At 33.0% G+C, this 18,962-nt stretch overlaps 1 protein-coding gene across 7 annotated transcripts; it reads left to right on the top strand.

Moving 5' to 3' along the window:
* The first annotated feature begins 2,394 nt into the window (after positions 1 to 2,394).
* Positions 2,395 to 18,100, top strand: LOC110640658 (uncharacterized). 7 transcript variants are annotated; one of them, XR_009151258.1, is made up of 9 exons: positions 2,395 to 2,546; positions 3,233 to 3,490; positions 3,601 to 3,816; positions 3,912 to 7,418; positions 7,580 to 7,764; positions 7,868 to 8,147; positions 9,756 to 9,878; positions 15,009 to 15,084; positions 15,744 to 18,100. XR_009151258.1 is itself a non-coding variant. In XM_021792042.2 (6 exons), exons 2-6 carry the CDS (start codon positions 3,284 to 3,286, stop codon positions 7,947 to 7,949), a joined length of 4,197 nt encoding a protein of 1,398 aa, XP_021647734.2. In that variant the 5' UTR covers positions 2,395 to 2,546; positions 3,233 to 3,283; the 3' UTR covers positions 7,950 to 8,249. The 7 variants fall into 7 exon arrangements, 1 of the variants encoding a protein (XP_021647734.2); XR_009151257.1 differs by having other exon boundaries at positions 15,585 to 18,100; XR_002492163.2 differs by having other exon boundaries at positions 9,756 to 15,084; positions 15,744 to 18,077.
* Positions 18,101 to 18,962: the final 862 nt, after the last annotated feature.

Genomic DNA, 18,962 nt, shown 5'->3' with positions numbered 1-18,962 from the left:
ATTCTCACGATGCAAACGGATATGACGAGAAAAGCGTGGTTTGAGCTAGATACTCGATGAATGATAATTATAGCACACAACGGAATACTATCAGTTATACTCTTGTTTAATTTCACAATAAATTTTCTATTCAATAAAATCATGCTCATGCTGTCAAAATCATTAATAAAATAACTTCGTAAAACATATATATAAAAGAAATTTATTCAATAAAAATTTTATGGTACAGTGCACTAGGGTGATGATACCCCACATCACCAAAGGTCAGATAGTAAGCGCTACCAGATATTTGATACTTTCCTCCTCCTTCACAGATATCAATGCATATGATACTAATGCAACCCATAAACTGCAATGATGCATGACTCGACAATGCAACCTAATACCGTGATAGTCCACACGGCGGGGCCAGATAACAGAAACAGATACTGGGCACAGGTACCAATTCAAAATAGAAAATCAATTTGTACAAATCAATCAAAATCAATAAAAAAAATTTCAGATAGCAAATAATAACTGATAGTGCAATTCCAATAGTGTATTTCAATAGTTTCAGAGAGTCAATAAAATCAAATCAATCTCAAATCAATTCAGTAACACATCGGTAAAATTTTATAGTCAAATATCAATTAATATAAATACATTAAAGGCCTGTTCCTGGAATCCTAATGGTCTAATGCATAGATAGTTGACAAAATCAATTATTTAATCAAAATCGAAATAAAATTCAATAATAAAATAAAACTCTAGAAAATCACATATAAAATAATTATTAAAATATTGATTTAAAATTTTATTTAATAACAAACTTAATGCTAAGAAATTTTAAAAGGGACTAAAACAGTGCTATGTACTATAATTATCACTCATCTGGAACCTCCAAGACAATAGTTATTTTCAATGGAAGAGAGACAATTTCAATTGACTGATTGAATATTCGAATCTCCTACACACCCAGAGTATTAAAGAGAAATATTAAATAACAGTAAAATAAAATAATTTTTAATATATATATATATATATATATATATATATATATATATATATATATATATATATATATATATATATATATATATATATATATACGCGCACAAGAATGCACAAGAATGCACAGGGACGCACGCATAGAAGCCATCAAATATATATATATAGGAATGAACAGGGGGATGAATTCGGTGGACAGAATTCGATGAACAGGGGGACGAAGGTTTATATATATATAAAATTTAAATTGAAGGTTATTATCTCACAGTAATCATGATCAACCCAATTCAATACCAATGATCAAAGGAAAAAAATAAATTTCTAGAGTAGTTGTAACAAATCGAGGAAAGAAAATAAAATCAAATTTACCCATTATTAAATAAGGAATGAGAATTTTTTTTACCTTGAAAACATAATCGAACGTGATGCATAGAGAAGTAAAAATTTAGGGATTCTCTGTTGAGAGTATTTGATAGAAAAATGAGGTGACAAATAGGTTTTGAGAGCAAAGTTTAGCAGAAGAGATGATTAGGGTATATATATATTTCAAGAGTTCTATTAGGTGTAGAATAGAAATAGTGTTATTATTGAACTGGGTTGTTCAGATTGCAGATATATATTTAATTTCAAAAATAATATATATATATATATATTTTATAAATATATTAAATTATTATTAATTAATTAAAATAAAATAATAATAAATAATAAATGTATATAAATTTTCACAAAATGTCACACAGAAACAAAAGGAAGGGAGTCTTTCATACTTAATAGTAACACAAAACTAATCACCACCCAATTGCTTTATCTTCATCTGCTTTTTAAGAGGGTAGCGAACATCAATACGGACCCGAATACGCATATAAGTCCTCCAAAGCCCCATGAAATTATTTGCATCTACTTCCATGAACTCACCAACGTAATTACCAATGTGCTGGGCTACTTTAGTAGGCATGAAACTATGTGGTAAAGCATGCACCTGGATCCAAAACACTCCATGAAACAACTGAACTTCTTGTGGTTGCTCCGTCACGCCTAATTTACGAATGAGCAGAAGGTGTTGATCAAATGTCCACGGTCCCAAATCAATCACCCTATCCAGACGCATGATAAGATTTCAAGTGTATTAATAAGCTAAATAATTTAATTTTATGTGATCATTTTTACGCTTTAATTTTTCTTTTTATACTTTAGCTTATATATATATATATGTTTATTGATTGACAATAATATCGCTAATTGAGTTTTAATTAGAGTTAATTATATTTAAAAAATAAAAATCTTTTATAATTAATTATTTTTATTTTAATTTTTTTTACATAATAAATCAAAATTGAAATAGAAAAATCCCCGTACCAAAACTTCCACCGTCAAGCAACGGGCTGAAAACCGGCTAACACCGTGATCTTCCGTCAAGAAAAGAATAAGAGGCCAAAACGCAGGATGTTGGAATTTCACTTCATTGCCCTCCATATAAAAGCAACCCGCTCCCACTTTTCTTCCTCTTCTGCAATCCTCAGCTTTCTTTGTGTCTCCAGTACTCTCCTCTCTCTTAGGTGTGTATTGTTCGTTTCCTTCTCTTGCAATCATAGAATCTTTTATTCACTTCGCCATAGATTATTTGCTCTTTAAACATATGTTTCTCTCTCTTGCCCATCAGAGTCTTCATATATATGTCGATCCTTGAATTTTAAACCCTAGAGCCCTTTTTTTATTTAAAAAAAAAATTTGTTGGTGTGTTTAAGGGCGAGGCAGTTTGGGAGTTTCTGGTATGCGATTGCATATTGTTGCTTTTCTTTTTTTCTTTTTAATTTTCTGTGTTATTTTTCTAAGAACTCGTTCGGTTGTCTGGAAAGATGGATGAGGAATTGGAACTTAATATGGGTTATAGCCTAATTAGCTGGGTTATTTTACATGCAGTGGATGCAGATTTTATGGCTAATGGTTTTTCACATGTTCATTTTCTCAAGTTGATGAGACTTTCAGTTGTTCATTTTTGCATTTTGAGGTGTGCTTAATCAATAATAATAATTGTAGATTTACTTGCTTATCTATACATGTGCTCATGCTTAAGTAAACATATATTCAAATATGGTTTCTCTTTATTATCCTTACATGGGATTTTTTACTGCAATCGTGAATTATTTGTGAATGTGCATAACCTAATTGAGATTTTTGAGAGAATAAATTGTATAGGTAACTATAGGACCTTTTTTCTGATTTATATTATCTATATTGTTAGGTTGGATAGCATTAATGCTTACTGCGAGTTGAAGCCAGACTCTATTGCACCATGGGTTTTGATAATGAGTGCATACTGAACATTCAATCTCTGGCTGGAGAATATTTCTGTCCTGTTTGCCGTCTGCTAGTCTATCCAAATGAAGCATTACAGTCCTTGTGTACCCACCTATACTGTAAGCCATGTTTAACATATATTGTGAGCACTACCAGGGCTTGCCCCTATGATGGCTACTTGGTGACAGAAGCAGATTCCAAGGTTCTCTGCTCCAACCACTGTGATATGATGGCTTTGAATGTGTTTATATGTTTATATTATGTACTTGCAGAATGCTGATACATTTTTTTGTTTGCAACTGCTAATTGCAGCCTCTTATTGAATCAAACAAAGCTCTAGCTGAAACCATTGGCAAGATAACAGTTCATTGTCTATACCATAGAAGTGGATGCACTTGGCAGGGTCCTTTATCTGAGTGTACTTCTCATTGTTCTGGATGTGCCTTTGGTAATTCTCCTGTTGTATGTAACCGGTGTGGTATTCAAATTGTGCATCGTCAAGTGCAGGAACATGCACAAAATTGTCCTGTGAGTCTAAGAACGATTTTTATTTTTTTTAACTGGAATTTTCGTTTGGGTTTGCATTTTTGGTTGGTTGGTTTTATTTGTATTTTCAATGTCAGGGTGTGCAGTCTCAAGCTCAGTCGGATGCTGCCCAGGATGCTACAGCCACAGGGACAACACCTGTTAGCACCCAGGTTGCTGCTCAGGCAGGAACTACTACCACTCAGGATCAGACATCTCAAACCACAGCAACCCCATTACCTGTACAAGATCCCAACCAGCAAGCCAACCAAACTTCACAGCCCCAGTCTGTAGTGCAGGCTACTGTGCCCACAGCAGAACAGTGGTATCAACAGCAGCAACAATATCAACAGTACTACCAACAATATCCTGGATATGATCCTTATCAACAGCATTATCAGCAATACTACCCTTATCAACAGCAAGCAGTTCCGCAATATCCACAACCTCAGGTTTATCTGCAGCCTCAGTTCCCTCAACAGCAAGTTCAACCTCAGACTCAGCTGCAAACACAATCTCTGTCAAATCCACATGTTCAGGCGCCTGCTGCTGCTGCTGCTCAGCCCCAGAACCAGCCACAAGTCAATCTGCAGCAACAAACTCACACTGTTCAGCCACAGTCTCAAATACAATCACAGATTAACCCACCACCCCATGGCCAACCACAATCTCAGGCTCAGCAGCACCCACAAACCCACCCTGTTCAGCATCATCTTCAACATGTACAAATGCCTCAAAATCCGCGGCCTCATTCGCAGATTCAGCATCCGCAACCCCAAGTTCAGGCACTGGCTCATTCTCAGCTTCATCCTCAGTATCCTGTTCCTCAACCTCGAAATCATTCACAAGGTCTGCCTCAGACACATGCTCAACATCCTTCGCAGCCTGTTCCACAAGCCTTTACTTCTCAACCAAACCAGCCATTGAATCCTCATCTCCAGCCTCAGCTACAACATTCATCAGCCCATGCAGTGACAGGCCATAACTCTTATACCCAACCACAGTCTCAACAGCAAATGCAGCTGGGAGGTCTGCAACATCCTGCACATTTGTATCCTCAAGGTGGGCCTCAACCACAATCACATCTCGTTCAAATGCAGAGTCAGTTCCCTCAACAACCTCCTTTGTTACGTCCACCACAATCTCATGGTCCAATTCAAAACCCTCAACAGCCTGGTTTGTTACCTTCACCTGGTCAAGTCCCTAATGTGCCTCCTGTACAGCAGCAACCAGTGCATTCCCATGCTCAACAACCTGGACTTCCTCATCAACACCTTGTTATGCAGTCAGTTCAGCAACAAGTCCATCAGCAGTATGTGCAGCAGCAGCCATTTTCTGGACAAGCGCCAGTGCCAGTTCAGAATCAGGTGCCTCAGCAAGGTGCTTACACGCAGCAACAATTGCATGTGCATTCTCAAATACGTCCCCAGGGGCTGCCCCCATCATTCCAGCAACCTTCTAATGCCTATCCACTGCCTCAGCAGCATTTTGCATTACTGCATGGCACGCAATCCCATCAAGCCCAAACTCTTGGTGGAAGGCCTATGGTGCCACCTCTTGGAGTGCCAACTCAGCCACATCCTCACTCATCTGCTCTCATGCAGGTAAAGCCAATGGAGGTTGGTGCAGGTCAATCAGGAATTGCACTAAGGACCAACAACCAAGATCAATCGCCTTCTGAGCTACAGTCTGGGCCTATTTCAAGACCAATGTCTGAGAAACAAGGGGATCACACTATTGAGAAAAGTTCAGAAGCTGAATCTACTCATAAAAATGTTAAAAGGGATCCTGATGATTTGGATGTTGCTTCTGGTGTTGTGGCTGATGTAGGCGCGGTAAAGACTGTAAAATCTGAATGCTATTTGAAGCCAGTGGATGCTGACAATAAACCCATGGGTAATGTCAAGGATATATCAGAATCTCATGGAGCTGAGAATGGAGAGTATTTGATTAAGCAGGTAAAGAAAGAGCCTAGAGAGGCTAGTAATGACCAGAAAGATGGTTCTAATACCGACCATAAAAGGGTTGAACATTCTGTTGTGTCAGAAGACAAGGAAATGAAAAGTGGGCCTCTGTTGAAAACTCCTCCATTGCAGGAAGGTGAACACCTTGAAGACCATAGTATGAAATCACAGGACTTGAACATGACTCCACAATGTTCTGGAGGCTTTACTCTGCACGGGCAGGTGCAAGGTGAGGGCTTGGTACAACCCTCTCATTTGGTTCCCATTGCTGAGCAGGGAAAGCAGCAGCCTCCTTTAATTCCTCATGGGCCTTCTGTCCTTCAACAAAGGCCTGTTGGATCCCCATTGTTACAAGCACCTCCTCCTGGACCCCCACATCACATGCAATTACCTGGGCATCCATCCGCCCCATCTAGGTCTTTGGGTTCTGGGCATATGTCTCATACTGGACAACCTTTGAATCCACTCCATGAACATCTCCAGCAACCTCTGTACAAGCAGTCTCATGGTCCTGAAGTCTCTCCTATTGGCATTGCTGGCTTGGGCTCTACTTCAATCTTTGGGAGGGGTCCAAGTCATTATGGTCCACAGGGACCTTCTACTCAAGGTCATGGACTCCCTTTGGAAGGTGAAAGAACATCATTATATGGCCATGAATCTGACATGTTTCCAAATCAGAGGCCCAATTATACAGATGGCAGAAGACTAGATCCATTTGGGAAACAATCTGGCATGCACACAAATGCGATGAGATTGAATGGTGCCCCAGGGCCAGACTCCTTAGGAAGTGGATCACGGGATGATCGGTTCAGGCCTTTGCTAGATGAGCATATGAATCCCTTTCCACAGGATCCAGGCCGAATTGTTGATCAGGCAGAGTTTGAAGAAGATGCCAAGCATTTCCCCAGGCCTTCTCATTTGGACACTGAATCTGTTCAAAAATATGGAAGTCAATTTCCCCCTTCAAGACCTCTTGATAGGGTACCTCATAATTTTGGTATGAATTTACCCCTGAAAACTCTTGACCAGGGACCACATGGTATGAATTATGATTCGGGGATGAAATTGGAACCCTTGGGTGGCTCTGCACCCCCAAAGTTCTTTCCTAATCATCATGATGGTTTAATGCATCCCAATGATATAGGAGAAAGGCCAGTTCTTTTTCTTGACAAGACTGCAGGCAGGCAGCCAGATACTGCTCAAACCCAACCAGATCTTTTTGGACCAGTTCCTAGATATGGTCGTCGTCATATGGATGGTTTGGCTACTAGAAGTCCAGGTAGAGATTATCCTGGTGTATCCTCACATGGAGTTGGAGCCTTTCCTGGACTTGATGATATTGCTGGCAGGGAATCACGACGATTTGGTGATTCATTTCATAATAATAGGTTTCCAGCTTTACCCAGCCATTTACGCAGGGGCCAGTTTGAGGGTCCTGGTCAAGATGGATTTCCCAATCATTTGCGAAGGGGTGAGCATATGCTTATGGGAGAGCCTTTTGGTTTTGGTGCTTTCCCTGGTCCTGCACGGATGGGAGAATTGCCTGGGCCCGGGAATTTCTTTCATTCACGACTTGGTGAGCCAGGATTTAGGAGCGGCTTTTCCCACAAGGGAATTCCTGGTGATGGTGGAAACTATCCAGTTCAGTACTATATTACTGATTTAATTTTTTTTATGATATCCATTAGTTCATATTCTTGCATAATATCTTCATATATGTAATGCATTTCTTGTTCACATATTTTATTTTTATTATTATTCTTTTCATTGAATACTCTTCTTTTCATTCTGTGTATTTCCAGGGTGACTTGGAATCTTTTGATGGTTCAAGAAGGAGAAAGGCATCTAGCATGGGATGGTGTCGTATTTGTAAAGTTGACTGTGAAAGTGTTGAAGGCTTAGACATACATTCACAGACGAGGGACCATCAAAAGATGGCTATGGATATGGTTGTGACAATCAAGCAGAATGCAAAAAAGCAAAAATTGTAAGTGATTATAGGATTTAAAGTTGCATCGCTGCAGGCCTTTCTCTCTACTTTAAGATTTGGAAGGATCTTCTAATTCTCCATTGTTTGCTTTGTTTTGTAGAGCCTCCAGTGATCATTCCTCACTTGATAATGCAAGCAAGTCAAGGAATGCCAGTTTTGAGGGCCGTGGGAATAAGAATTAAGTTGTGGTAGCATGTTACAATGTGAATCACCTGGGTGCATTGCTGGCTCAGGGTTGATTTTTTTGCTTTGATATATTTGAACTTGTTGGCATAGGTGACTCAACCTTCCTTTGCTTTCTGGGTGGTTTTGCTAGTCTTGTCATTTCAGGTTGCTGCCCTGTTAAAGGAGATGTTTTGCAGAGCTGAAGTTCAGTGGCAGTTAAGTTTGTTGGTTTTTAACTTTGAAGTCTTTATTTTAGAATTTGGATATTTTATTGTTGATGTTAGTGTTATCTGGCTAAAAGTTGTTTCATCTTATCAGTTCATTGTTCATGGGGTGCTTGCCTTTAGTTTTTGTGATTTCGTTTTGATATTGATATCTTATATAGTGCCTTCTGTTGTCGTAAGTTTTAAGTTAATCATGGTGTTATGACAAGTGTAGTCATCAAGCATTTGGTGCTAAGAAGCATTCATGTTAACGTCAAAATTGTGACTTCTAGTGGCATTCCGGCTTCCATTTATGAAAGACATTCGCACATGCATGACATGTGCTATCTTCTTGTTTCAGGATGAGAGTTTTTCTGTTTTGAAATTTTAGGATTTTGATATTTTTGATTGTTACATCTAATTGAACTCCAAATATTATAGTGTTGACAACTTTTAATTACTGACATAAGTATTTAGGGTACCTTCTCACTTCTTGTTCAGGGATGAAAATACATTTGCATCAACTTTGAAGATGGTTTTGTCCAAGCAAACTTTGTTTTCTTTTTCTGTTAATTTATATCATATGAAAGTAAGAAGATGCCTCAAGTATATTTTTGTTCTGGTGAACTTTATTAGGTTATTATCTAGGGGGATTCATTCTGGGCACTGAGAATGGAACGACATAACAGTACTTAATAATATGTTTTGTCATCAAGTTTATGGTTGAAATTACATTTTTTATCCAATTGTTAGGTTACCATTGGAAGAATCTGTTTCCTTCTGTTGCAACAATGTTCATGTTTCTAATTGAATGCTTATGTTTAAGGGGAATAAAAAGACATTTGTTAACATGTTAAGGAGAATAATGGCCTTTAATTCCTGCTAATTGTTGCTGCCAAATGTGGTATTATTTTTTAATGCCCAATTTTCCTTTTGCATGAGATTTTCCAATTTAGTTCTTAATAAATTGAGGGGTTTAGTGATCGAAATTTCTTAAAATTTTGGGATTTGATTCGATGTTAGGGTTTATAGTCTGATGGTGAAGGAGATTCTGTTATTTGAATAGATTTATAAGCTGACTCTCTGCAAGCTGATGAGAGAATTTGAAGTAGATGTCATTGATAGGCTTTGGAAGCATATATGGTATTTCTCATCCATGTTAAGTCTGTAAAGGAAATGATAGTTTTGCGTTGGATGCAAATTTTGGAACTTACAGCTATTGGAAGTTGAGATTTTAAGGTTCAGTTTCTAGGGTGAATCCTGTAGAAAGCTATCCAGAAGTGTCCGCTGGCTAGTGCTGACCTTCCTTGCAATTTATGTATCAGCAACCAACTCTTGAACATATGATATAGTTCATAACTTTAATAGAGGATTAGTTGGTTGTCTATGCCATCAGAAATTTCCTTACATTCTTGCTTATATCTCATGGAAATTTCTTGTCTGATTTCATGTTATATTCAGTGAGAGTGATGATTTTTCAGTTGCATCATTGCTAAAGCTATACTTCTGCTAATTATTTCATAATATGAGGCATTACATAATGCAGTCACATTTCATTAAATATGCTAGTGTTGATTTCTTCTTTTTTCCCCCATTTTTGGTGAACTTTTTTCACAATAGATTTTTTCAATTCGACCTGTCTTTTTACGGCCGAAGCAAACAACAAAAAGACAGAAAGTTCGGCGGAAAGGTTTACTCAGTCATCTTTTTTAGATGTGGCAAGATTATGTTCAATGTACAAATGTAAGTCTATTCTTTGCTCATTGGCATTGATGTTCTTGAATTTACTATGTCAACATTGGAAATTTTTTGAATAGGTTACTGTTTTTTAGGATAAAGTATTCTGTAGTTGAAACTATATTGGGATGGTCTTTGCGATGCGACTGTTGGAAAACTTGAGAGGCTTAGAGAACTCTTTGTGATGGTTGGAAACTTGAGAGGCTTAGAGAATTCTTTTTGATTGTTGGAAACTTGAGAGGCTTAGGGAACTTGAGGCTTTGTTTAGTTGTGGAAAAATAGAAGATGATGAAATCAAATTTCTAAATTTTCTAATTTTAAACTAACTGGTGGATAACAAGTTTAGATAGTTTTCCATTATTTCTTTACAAAAGTAGGAGGCTCTGCTAAGGTAGAAAACACGGTGTTTTCCACTTGTTATATATTTTTGGTGTCTTGTTGCTAATATCGAATTCCAATAATCACTACACACCTACCTAGATGCTATTTCATAGTTTCTTTACAGATTTTTTTAAAATATAAATTTTATATCAATTTTGAAATGTTAAAATAAATTGTTTGTTTAAAAAAATTACAATAAATTATTGCTATAATAATTATCATGGTAGTTATATTATTTTCTTCTATTTTTTTCTTTCAAATCGATGTATAATATTAAATTACCTACTATCTTCCAAATCTGTAGCTTTACCAACTGAATGTGTATTTCTAAACTTATCACTTGCTGATAGGTTCAATGAACGTTATTTTATTTTTTAATTTTCTTAAATTTGTTTTATAATAATATATATTAATGCTTCAAAAAATAAATGTTAAAAATATTTAAATTTCAGATATTAGACTCATTAACTTTTTTTTACTAAACATTCTTCATAATTTCATTTATTTTTCAAATGAAAAATTTACTTAATTTATAGATTTAATTCAATTTTGAAATATTAGACTAAAATAGTGTAATAATTCTCATGATAACTCTTAGATTTAAAATATATTTTAAATTAAAAAAAATATATTCAATTAATTAACTTGTGAAACTATTTTTATAGTTATCATATTCAACAATGACTTTTATTAATCCAATAAAACCAATTTAGTTAAAAAATGTGAAAAATAGTCTTATAAAGGAAAGATGGAAAATGGAGAAGCGAAAAAGTGAACATGTTTTCTTATTTTCCAGTTTTCCAATTGGAAAAATAGGAAAAGGAGCAGAAAACTGGAAAAAGAAAACTAGAAAAACATTTTTTGAAACTAAACAGGGGCTAAAACTCTCCTTTAGAAAAGTACCCCTTTCTTTTGCTATGACTTGAATTTGGGGTGCCAATTTGTATATTACTTATCATTTGCTTGACAGACTTCAGCTCCTTTTTTCCTTATCTCTTCTTAATAAGCAATCAGACTTCTTAGGATGATTTTTATCATTCAGATTAACTTTTGCATTGTTTTACCTTTTTTATGACTTGAGAAATTCAAATAATTTGCCAAACTGGAAGTGAGTGTACTAGTCTAAGGGAATTCCTGAAGGAAAGGGCTAACCTTAACATATTTATGGAAATTTAATAGTGCTACAAAATTGTGGAGTTAAGCATGAACAATTAACTTGCATATATGCCTTCAAATTTTTTAGGTTTTATATGGCTGCAATTTTTTATTTTTTTTATTTTTTCAGTTGGGTACTTATAAATTGAAAAACTTAGTTCTCTAGATAAAGCTTTAACTATTAAGCACTAGAGTGTGTTTTAAGTATTGTGTATAGGGAGGATGGGAATTATGGCATTGTGGAGCCTAGTTTTTGGGATTTATTAGATACCCCTACAGATTTGGTCAGGCTGGTGTCAAACAAAGATTGTCTTGGTCAGCAAAAAAAGATATTTAGTCCAACTAGGCTGTCTCCTCTATATTATATGATGAAATATGCATCATCATGCAATGTATTTTTTTTTTCAGTAAAAATGGTTGGTTATTAGATAGAGAAAATGTTTTCAATGATAAATTATTGGGGCCTTAAAAATGATCATGAATGTTCTGAAGCTACTTGTGTGTTCTACTCCAGTGCTTAGATGACTTCCTTACAATTTTAGGTTCATACAGTATCTCTGAGAATCAACATCATCTTTGGTCCTTTACCAGCTCTGTGATAATTTACTACTACTTTGTCGTTGTCGGGATGTGTGATAATCATGATTTTGCAATATATAAACCTGAATAAAGGACACTATGTAGCCCTTTTAGATGGGTACCTTTTTGTCAGACACATATGAATTTTGTGAAACATTTGATAGAAAAAGGACATCAAAATGTTGTATTACCAAACTATCTGGTATGTGAATTTGAATTGGCTGTCAAAATCAGTAATTACAATAATATTTGTGTTATTGAATGGAATTGTATTATCAATTATAAATGAATTTGGTTTGGTCATATTAATTTCTAATCTTAATGTTGTTGTATTATTGGGTAGAATATAGGCCCCGTTAACTAAAGTTGACATAACAATTGTAATTTTTAATTTGTATCATACTTGTGTATACACACATATAGAAATGATTACTTCAATTGTCAAGAGAATAATTGTACATTTTTCTTAAAGAACTAATACAAAATAAAAGTTTATATGACATAGAAATATAAGTTGCAAGGGTGAAAAAGTTTGAAAATCTATTTGAAATATAATTTACATTGTCATCAAGGTATAACAAAAAAAAAAAAAAAACTATATGCATATATAGAAAATTTAAGATTGTCCATAAAAAATTGACTTGTTGCTTACAGCCAAATTCAAATCTTCAATAAGTTTTGCTGTGATTATTTATCATTTAATGAAAAAAAAAAAAAAAGACTGGAATTGGTTTTAAGCATATATTAAAGAGAAAATAATGTGAAATTCATTACTAATAAGAGATCCTTTTTGTGAGTGCAAAATAATAATTTGTTGTGGTATTTTTTTTATAAACAGTACATTATTATTTTTTTAAAAAAAATAAAATTTTAGGTTTGAAATTATTGCTAAGTGAGTATTTTGTATAACATACATTTGCAGATAAAAAGTTTAGTAATCAATTTTTTTATGACAAACATGGGTAGTCACCTATTATTAACATACATCATGTTTTTTTTGGCTATTATTCTATTCTTTTATTGTTACAAGGTAAAAAAAATTTTCCAGCAGATAAAAGTTTCTGACTGATAATAAAAATAACATGTGATATTTGTATTCCCTCCACCCCATTCCAACTGATGTTTTAAAATTTTTGTGTATCCAACTTTATTTGCCGTTTTAGAAAATTAATGATGCATTAATTATTTTTTTAAACTTTATCATTGTCTGTTGTTATCCTCAATGCATTTATCTCTTCCTTGTCGCTTTTTTTTTTTCATTTTAATTAAATATTAGCATATTTTGGTAAATTATTAATATTTTTTTTTTATAAAATGAGAATATCTAATCATTTTCTTAATCCTTTTGCAAAAACCTTAAAAAGCATTGAAATTGGAAGCAGGGAGTACTGGTTTGCCACGAGTTTCAAGTTTTAAAGCTTGTTTGGTTCCATTCCATTCCACAATTTTGTGGAATTTAATTGAATTCCATGTTTTGTGTGTTTGGTCTGAAAAAAAAAAAAATCCAAGAATTCAACATTAGGAATTGGTTATAATTAAAATTAATTCTTATCGAATTTGATGGAATTTGAAATGAATTCCACAAAACTTACATAACATTTTTTTGACTAAAATTCCCTTATCAAAAAAATTATCCTGTCATTTATCTTTTTATATTCTCACATGCCAAAATTATTCGCTTTTGAACTTTAATTACTAATGTGATCAATAGAATTTACAACATCCAATAAGTACCAATAATTGATTAAAAAATTAAAAGTGCTCTGACCATTACTAAATAAGAAAATGGAAACTACAAACAAACTCTCTATCTATTTTCTATTAATATGTTTGGACAACTATATAAGGTATTTTAATTTTGTCTCAACTTTTTAATATCTAAGCTTACTATACACTTAGTAATGACACTATTTATGTTATATAATCTCTTATATGATGAGGCATGTTAATTTATTTTATATTTAGTACCATATTATTTGTTGGTTTATATATTTGTTAATTGTTATAAATTTATTTGTACTTTTTTTTTTGAATTCTGTAGAAAATTAATTTTATAATTTACTGTTGAGGGTAATTTTGGAAATGAGGACAAATGAATTTCAATTCTAGAATTATGTCAAACATGAATTATATGGAATTTAATTGAATTTTGTATTTTAAGTTGTCGTGCAAAACAGTGTAATGCATTTGAAATGAATTCTAGCTAGATTTAATTTCAAATGAATTCCAAAGTTTGTTTAGAATCGAACCAAACACTTGATTAGTGAATTTTTTTTTTAATCCTGTATTTGTTATTTATTTTTTGGGATTGTTAATTTTATTATTGACACTTGCTTTTTCTATCATATGTGATAGTATTAGGTAAGCATGCATCATTTTATTGGATCTGATAAAACATTGTTGAAGGAAAGATAACTATAATGACTAATAAGGAGAATAAGGGGCTGTGATTGTATGTGAAAGTAATAGAATAATTAGGGTGGTCTGTGGTAGTTAGTTGAAGAACTGAAAGTTGTTAAAAGGTTGTAATTGGCGGAAATAGTTATGGGAAGGGCTGATCGCTTATAAATAGTAGCTATTGTAACTGAAGAAGATTATTTTGGAAAAATATCAAGAAACTATTCAATTTCTCTCTCATTCTCTCTATTCTCTTATCCCTAAAACTCTATTTCTATTATTTCTTCTGCTTGAGATCCTGTTATTGGGGATTTTGCTACATAACAATAACATTTGAAAATAATTTAAAATTGATATACCTATAATATAATGTTAATGATGGCAATACCTGTGGATATGTAATTATCAATATTGAACCAGTATTTAAAACAAAAGAAGAAATGAAAAAGTGGAAAATTTAAATAGAAAGCATCATTTTTTATGGGCAAGGTTATATGCTAGTGAGAGTGAATATTGATTGCTTTTGATATGGACTTTTAGTTGAATTTTGCCATATGATTGTCTTAAGATTTCTCATGCTTCATGAACTGCTTTGTCATCTCTTCGTATTGCAAAAACTTGAAGCTATGGGCAGCCTTTTTTGAATGATGGATGCAAATTCTGGAGTTGATGCCCTGCTTGTTCATTCTATCTTGTCCAGGTTTGTTGTTTTTATTCCTGAACATTCTCAGTTAGAATCATCCATTTAGAGATAATGACTCTCCTGTCTGTCTACTGTTCATTATTTTTGCCCCCCTAGAGGTGTACCCTTGATGCTATATCAGTTATTAGTTGTGATTTGTGCTTTTGGAAAATGGCCTGTAGGAATTCCTATTTCTTCAAATTAGTGGAATGCAAAACCTCGCATGAAGAAAACTAAGTTGTGCATTACAGTTATGGTAGAATTTTACTTTAATGGCCCTTATCAAGGACGTGTTGCTAAATATTTAATTGATATGGTCGTCGAGCATTTATCTTAAGTGGTATATGTTTTAGGTTGAAATCTTACTGGTCAAATAGAGAAGAGTTTGACGAGCTAGATAAAGTACAATACAATGTTAGTGGGAACATATAGTCATGCTTTCATCTATAAGAGAGATGAACATCTATGGATTGTTAATGAAGTTTGTTCATTCGTCTTAATTATACATATAAATCTAGTCAGCAGGTTCTGTATTGAGCATGATTTAGCGATAAAGGACTGTAGCCAAATCATGCATTTTCTATATATGACAAATAAAGGGCTGAAATAATGTGTGGTTGATGGCCTGGGAATAGAATGTGCCTTCCATCAAATAATGGTTTGCCACAATTCTTTAGGGACAAGAGAAGTTTAGGATGCGAGGCACAAGAAGCAAGAAGGGAAGTACGTGCATACATACAATCATTACTTTTATTAGGCGTGTTGGGTCACCTAATCGTAACACTTAACATGTTTAGTATAATTTATGATAAATCACCAAAACCCACATGAAATTTTGCATAATGTACACTTTTATCTCTTATTTTTTTAAAATTTAATTACTTCAGTTCTTAAGGTTTGTTAATGGCTTTAAAACTTAGTCCTTGATTACAATCCTAAAATAAGCATTACGCTTTAGTCTTCCGTATTTTAATTTGAGATTATGCCCTGCACCATCGTCTTGTTCTGTCTAGTTTAGTTTAATTTTTGTAGTGTATTTTTTATTTACTCGTCTCCTGTTCAAATCCCATTGATTAATGTTTAAGACTATTGAGCAAGCTAAGAGGTTATGAGAAATTTTCAGAACATTAATTTTCCTTTTTTTAATAAAAGAAAAAAAAATTATAACCGAAAAAATACCAATAAATGTAGTCACTAGAATATTCTCTAAAACAGTTGCATTTAATCCATAGTACATGTCAAAATTGTAAACAACCCTTGTGGCCTAATATAGATATAAATTCCTATTGGTAGTGTCTTACTAGAAAATTTCTCCATTGTCTTCATATGTTCCTAATAGTAAATATACTAGTATAATATATTTCACCTTTTCTATTTTTTATCGCAGGTTAAAAGATTTTATACCTTTTAATTAATATTTGTTAGGAAAAAAAAAATCTTATGATACAATTTTTAGATAATTTGGAAAAAATTTAATCAAATTATAAATTGAATGTAAAAATATTCTTGTTTCATAAATAAATACTTTAATCACATAAATTTATAATACAAATTTTTTAATTGATATAAACTAATAATAATAGTATTGTCATTAAAAATTACGAATTATAGTATTGCAAAATTTATTTTTCAAATCAAATATTATATATAAAGTATTACACAATCAATGTTATAAACTCTACAATATTATAAAATTTTTGTTTTTTTTTTTCCCTCCGGCTTGGTTGAACCTTTCGATTCCAACCGTTGATTTTTTTTTGTTTTTTCGTAATATCTAATTTTGAGATTTATCACATTTTATTTGTTTTTAATTATTAAATGATTATATTTGCCTCAATTATTATAAATTATCTCCCAGAAAAAAAGATTGTATATACAAAGCAAAAGGATCACACTATAATTGAGGCATATTTTTTTTTTTTTTTTATCTAGAAATTATTCCTGAACATTCATTTTAGCCTATTAATTTATCGTCATAGAATTATAATTTTTGTGTGGATATATTATATTTTGTGTGGTTAGGAAATGAATATAATTAAATAAATTTTGCAATATATTGTAAATAATAATTTTATTTAATATATATATATATATATATATTCATTTATTAATAATTTTATAAAATTTTTGATGACAAAAAAGTTATATTCAACATTGGGCGGGTATTGTAACTTGTAATAATTCAAAGTCTACGAGTATTTCTAAATATATTAATTTAAAAACTAAACACGCGCACGAACATTTTCGCCGATGCACAAGTTTGAAGGTAGCTTACGCAAGGAGCAAACATGAAGACTGGTGGTTTTTACCTGTTTTATTTTCTAATCTTTTTAATTTTGTCAACCTGATTTTTGTAATTTTATCCAATTGGTTAAAATTAAATGGCCATAATTGATTTTTACTTTTCTTTTTTTTTTTTCTGATTTAAATTCAAAAAATTTTAAGAATATGTATTTTATTTTATTCCATCCTAAAACACCATCTCTTCCCCCACCCATACATCTGAAACTCTCCATTCTCTCATCAAACAAAAAGTAATATCACTCTTTCTAGCTCTTTCTCATAAATTCATCATCTCTAACAACAATTAACATTAATTTTTTGTTTGTTTTCCATTTTAATTGAAAGATGCCCATCCCTTAGAAATCCCATTAGATGTAGGGCCCCAATAGAAAGAAAGAATTGTGCTATAAACAGGTAACAGCAAAACACAAAACTTTGACAGCCATCACCTGCTTCTCAAGCTTTGGCAAAGAGGATTGTGTCTTGGAGATCCAACTACAAGAAGACAAGTCGTCTGATATAATATTTGATTTTTTTTTTTTTGCCTCTATTTTTTTTTTTTTGTAATTTGACATAGATGGCATCTTCTCTACTATGGGGAGCATTTTTTTTAAGGTACAATTGTGTTGAAGCAGCTATTTTATTGCTTGTGATTTGTATATGCTTCATTTTAAGAGCAAACAGTGCTTCAAGTGTTTATGTAAAGGAACAGAACCTTGGAACTTGGATTTCAAACTGTTTCATTGCGTGACACTGTGGATCAAGCTTCTCAAACACTTGCAACTGCTTCAATTTTTTGTTATTTTTTTTTCTCATAGCTTTTCAAACACTGTGATACTGATTTTTTTTTTTTAATATGGATTCTTTTTTTTTCTTTAATGTCCGTTTAATTTAAAATCTTGCATTTTTGTTTCTAAAATATTGCTCTTTTAAATCTTTACTTTTTAGTACAATGTCAAATTAAATACTAAACAAAATAAAAAAAAGAAAGAGAGAATCATATAGCATATTCGTGTTCTGATCATTTTTAAATTATTCTTTTATTACCAAACAAAATAAAAATAATCTTATTTTGGTAATTTGTTATACCAAAAATTGCTAGCACAATAATAATGTGTTTCTTGTTTAATCGAGTAGCAGCACAAGGTTCTGGAAGTTGTGTTCATTGCTGCTTCACTCAGCAAACATGCATTCCTATGATTTGTTTAAAGAAAAAAATAACGTAGTTTGCATAATTTGCATTCTGCTTCAAATTTTTTTTTTCCCTTTTCGGCTACCAATTTTAAATAATTTGCAAAAATGGAAAGGAGAAATTCCAGTGTTTAAAGGGACACGTGTCAGTAGGGACACTGGCTGTGATGGGAGAGAAGTGACAAATTCCTAAAACGGTGCCGTGCTATTTTCTCCAACAGTCAAACCAACGGGCGGCTCGGTTGAGTCCAGCTGTATCTCTAAATTTGAATTTTAAAAGTTTTTACATATCACTTTTTTAACCGTTGCTATTTTGAAACTCGAGACCACCCAAACCTAAAAAAAAAAAAAAATTCAAAAACAGAAAAAGAGTGCCGTTAAGCCTTTTCTTCTCATCTATAAAGCCTCCTTCTTCCCTTCTT

Source organism: Hevea brasiliensis, chromosome 9, assembly GCF_030052815.1.
Source record: "Hevea brasiliensis isolate MT/VB/25A 57/8 chromosome 9, ASM3005281v1, whole genome shotgun sequence".
Taxonomy (NCBI): Eukaryota; Viridiplantae; Streptophyta; class Magnoliopsida; order Malpighiales; family Euphorbiaceae; genus Hevea; species Hevea brasiliensis.
The sequence above is the reverse complement of the archived record's forward strand: the minus strand, read 5'-3'. Positions and strand labels throughout refer to the sequence as shown.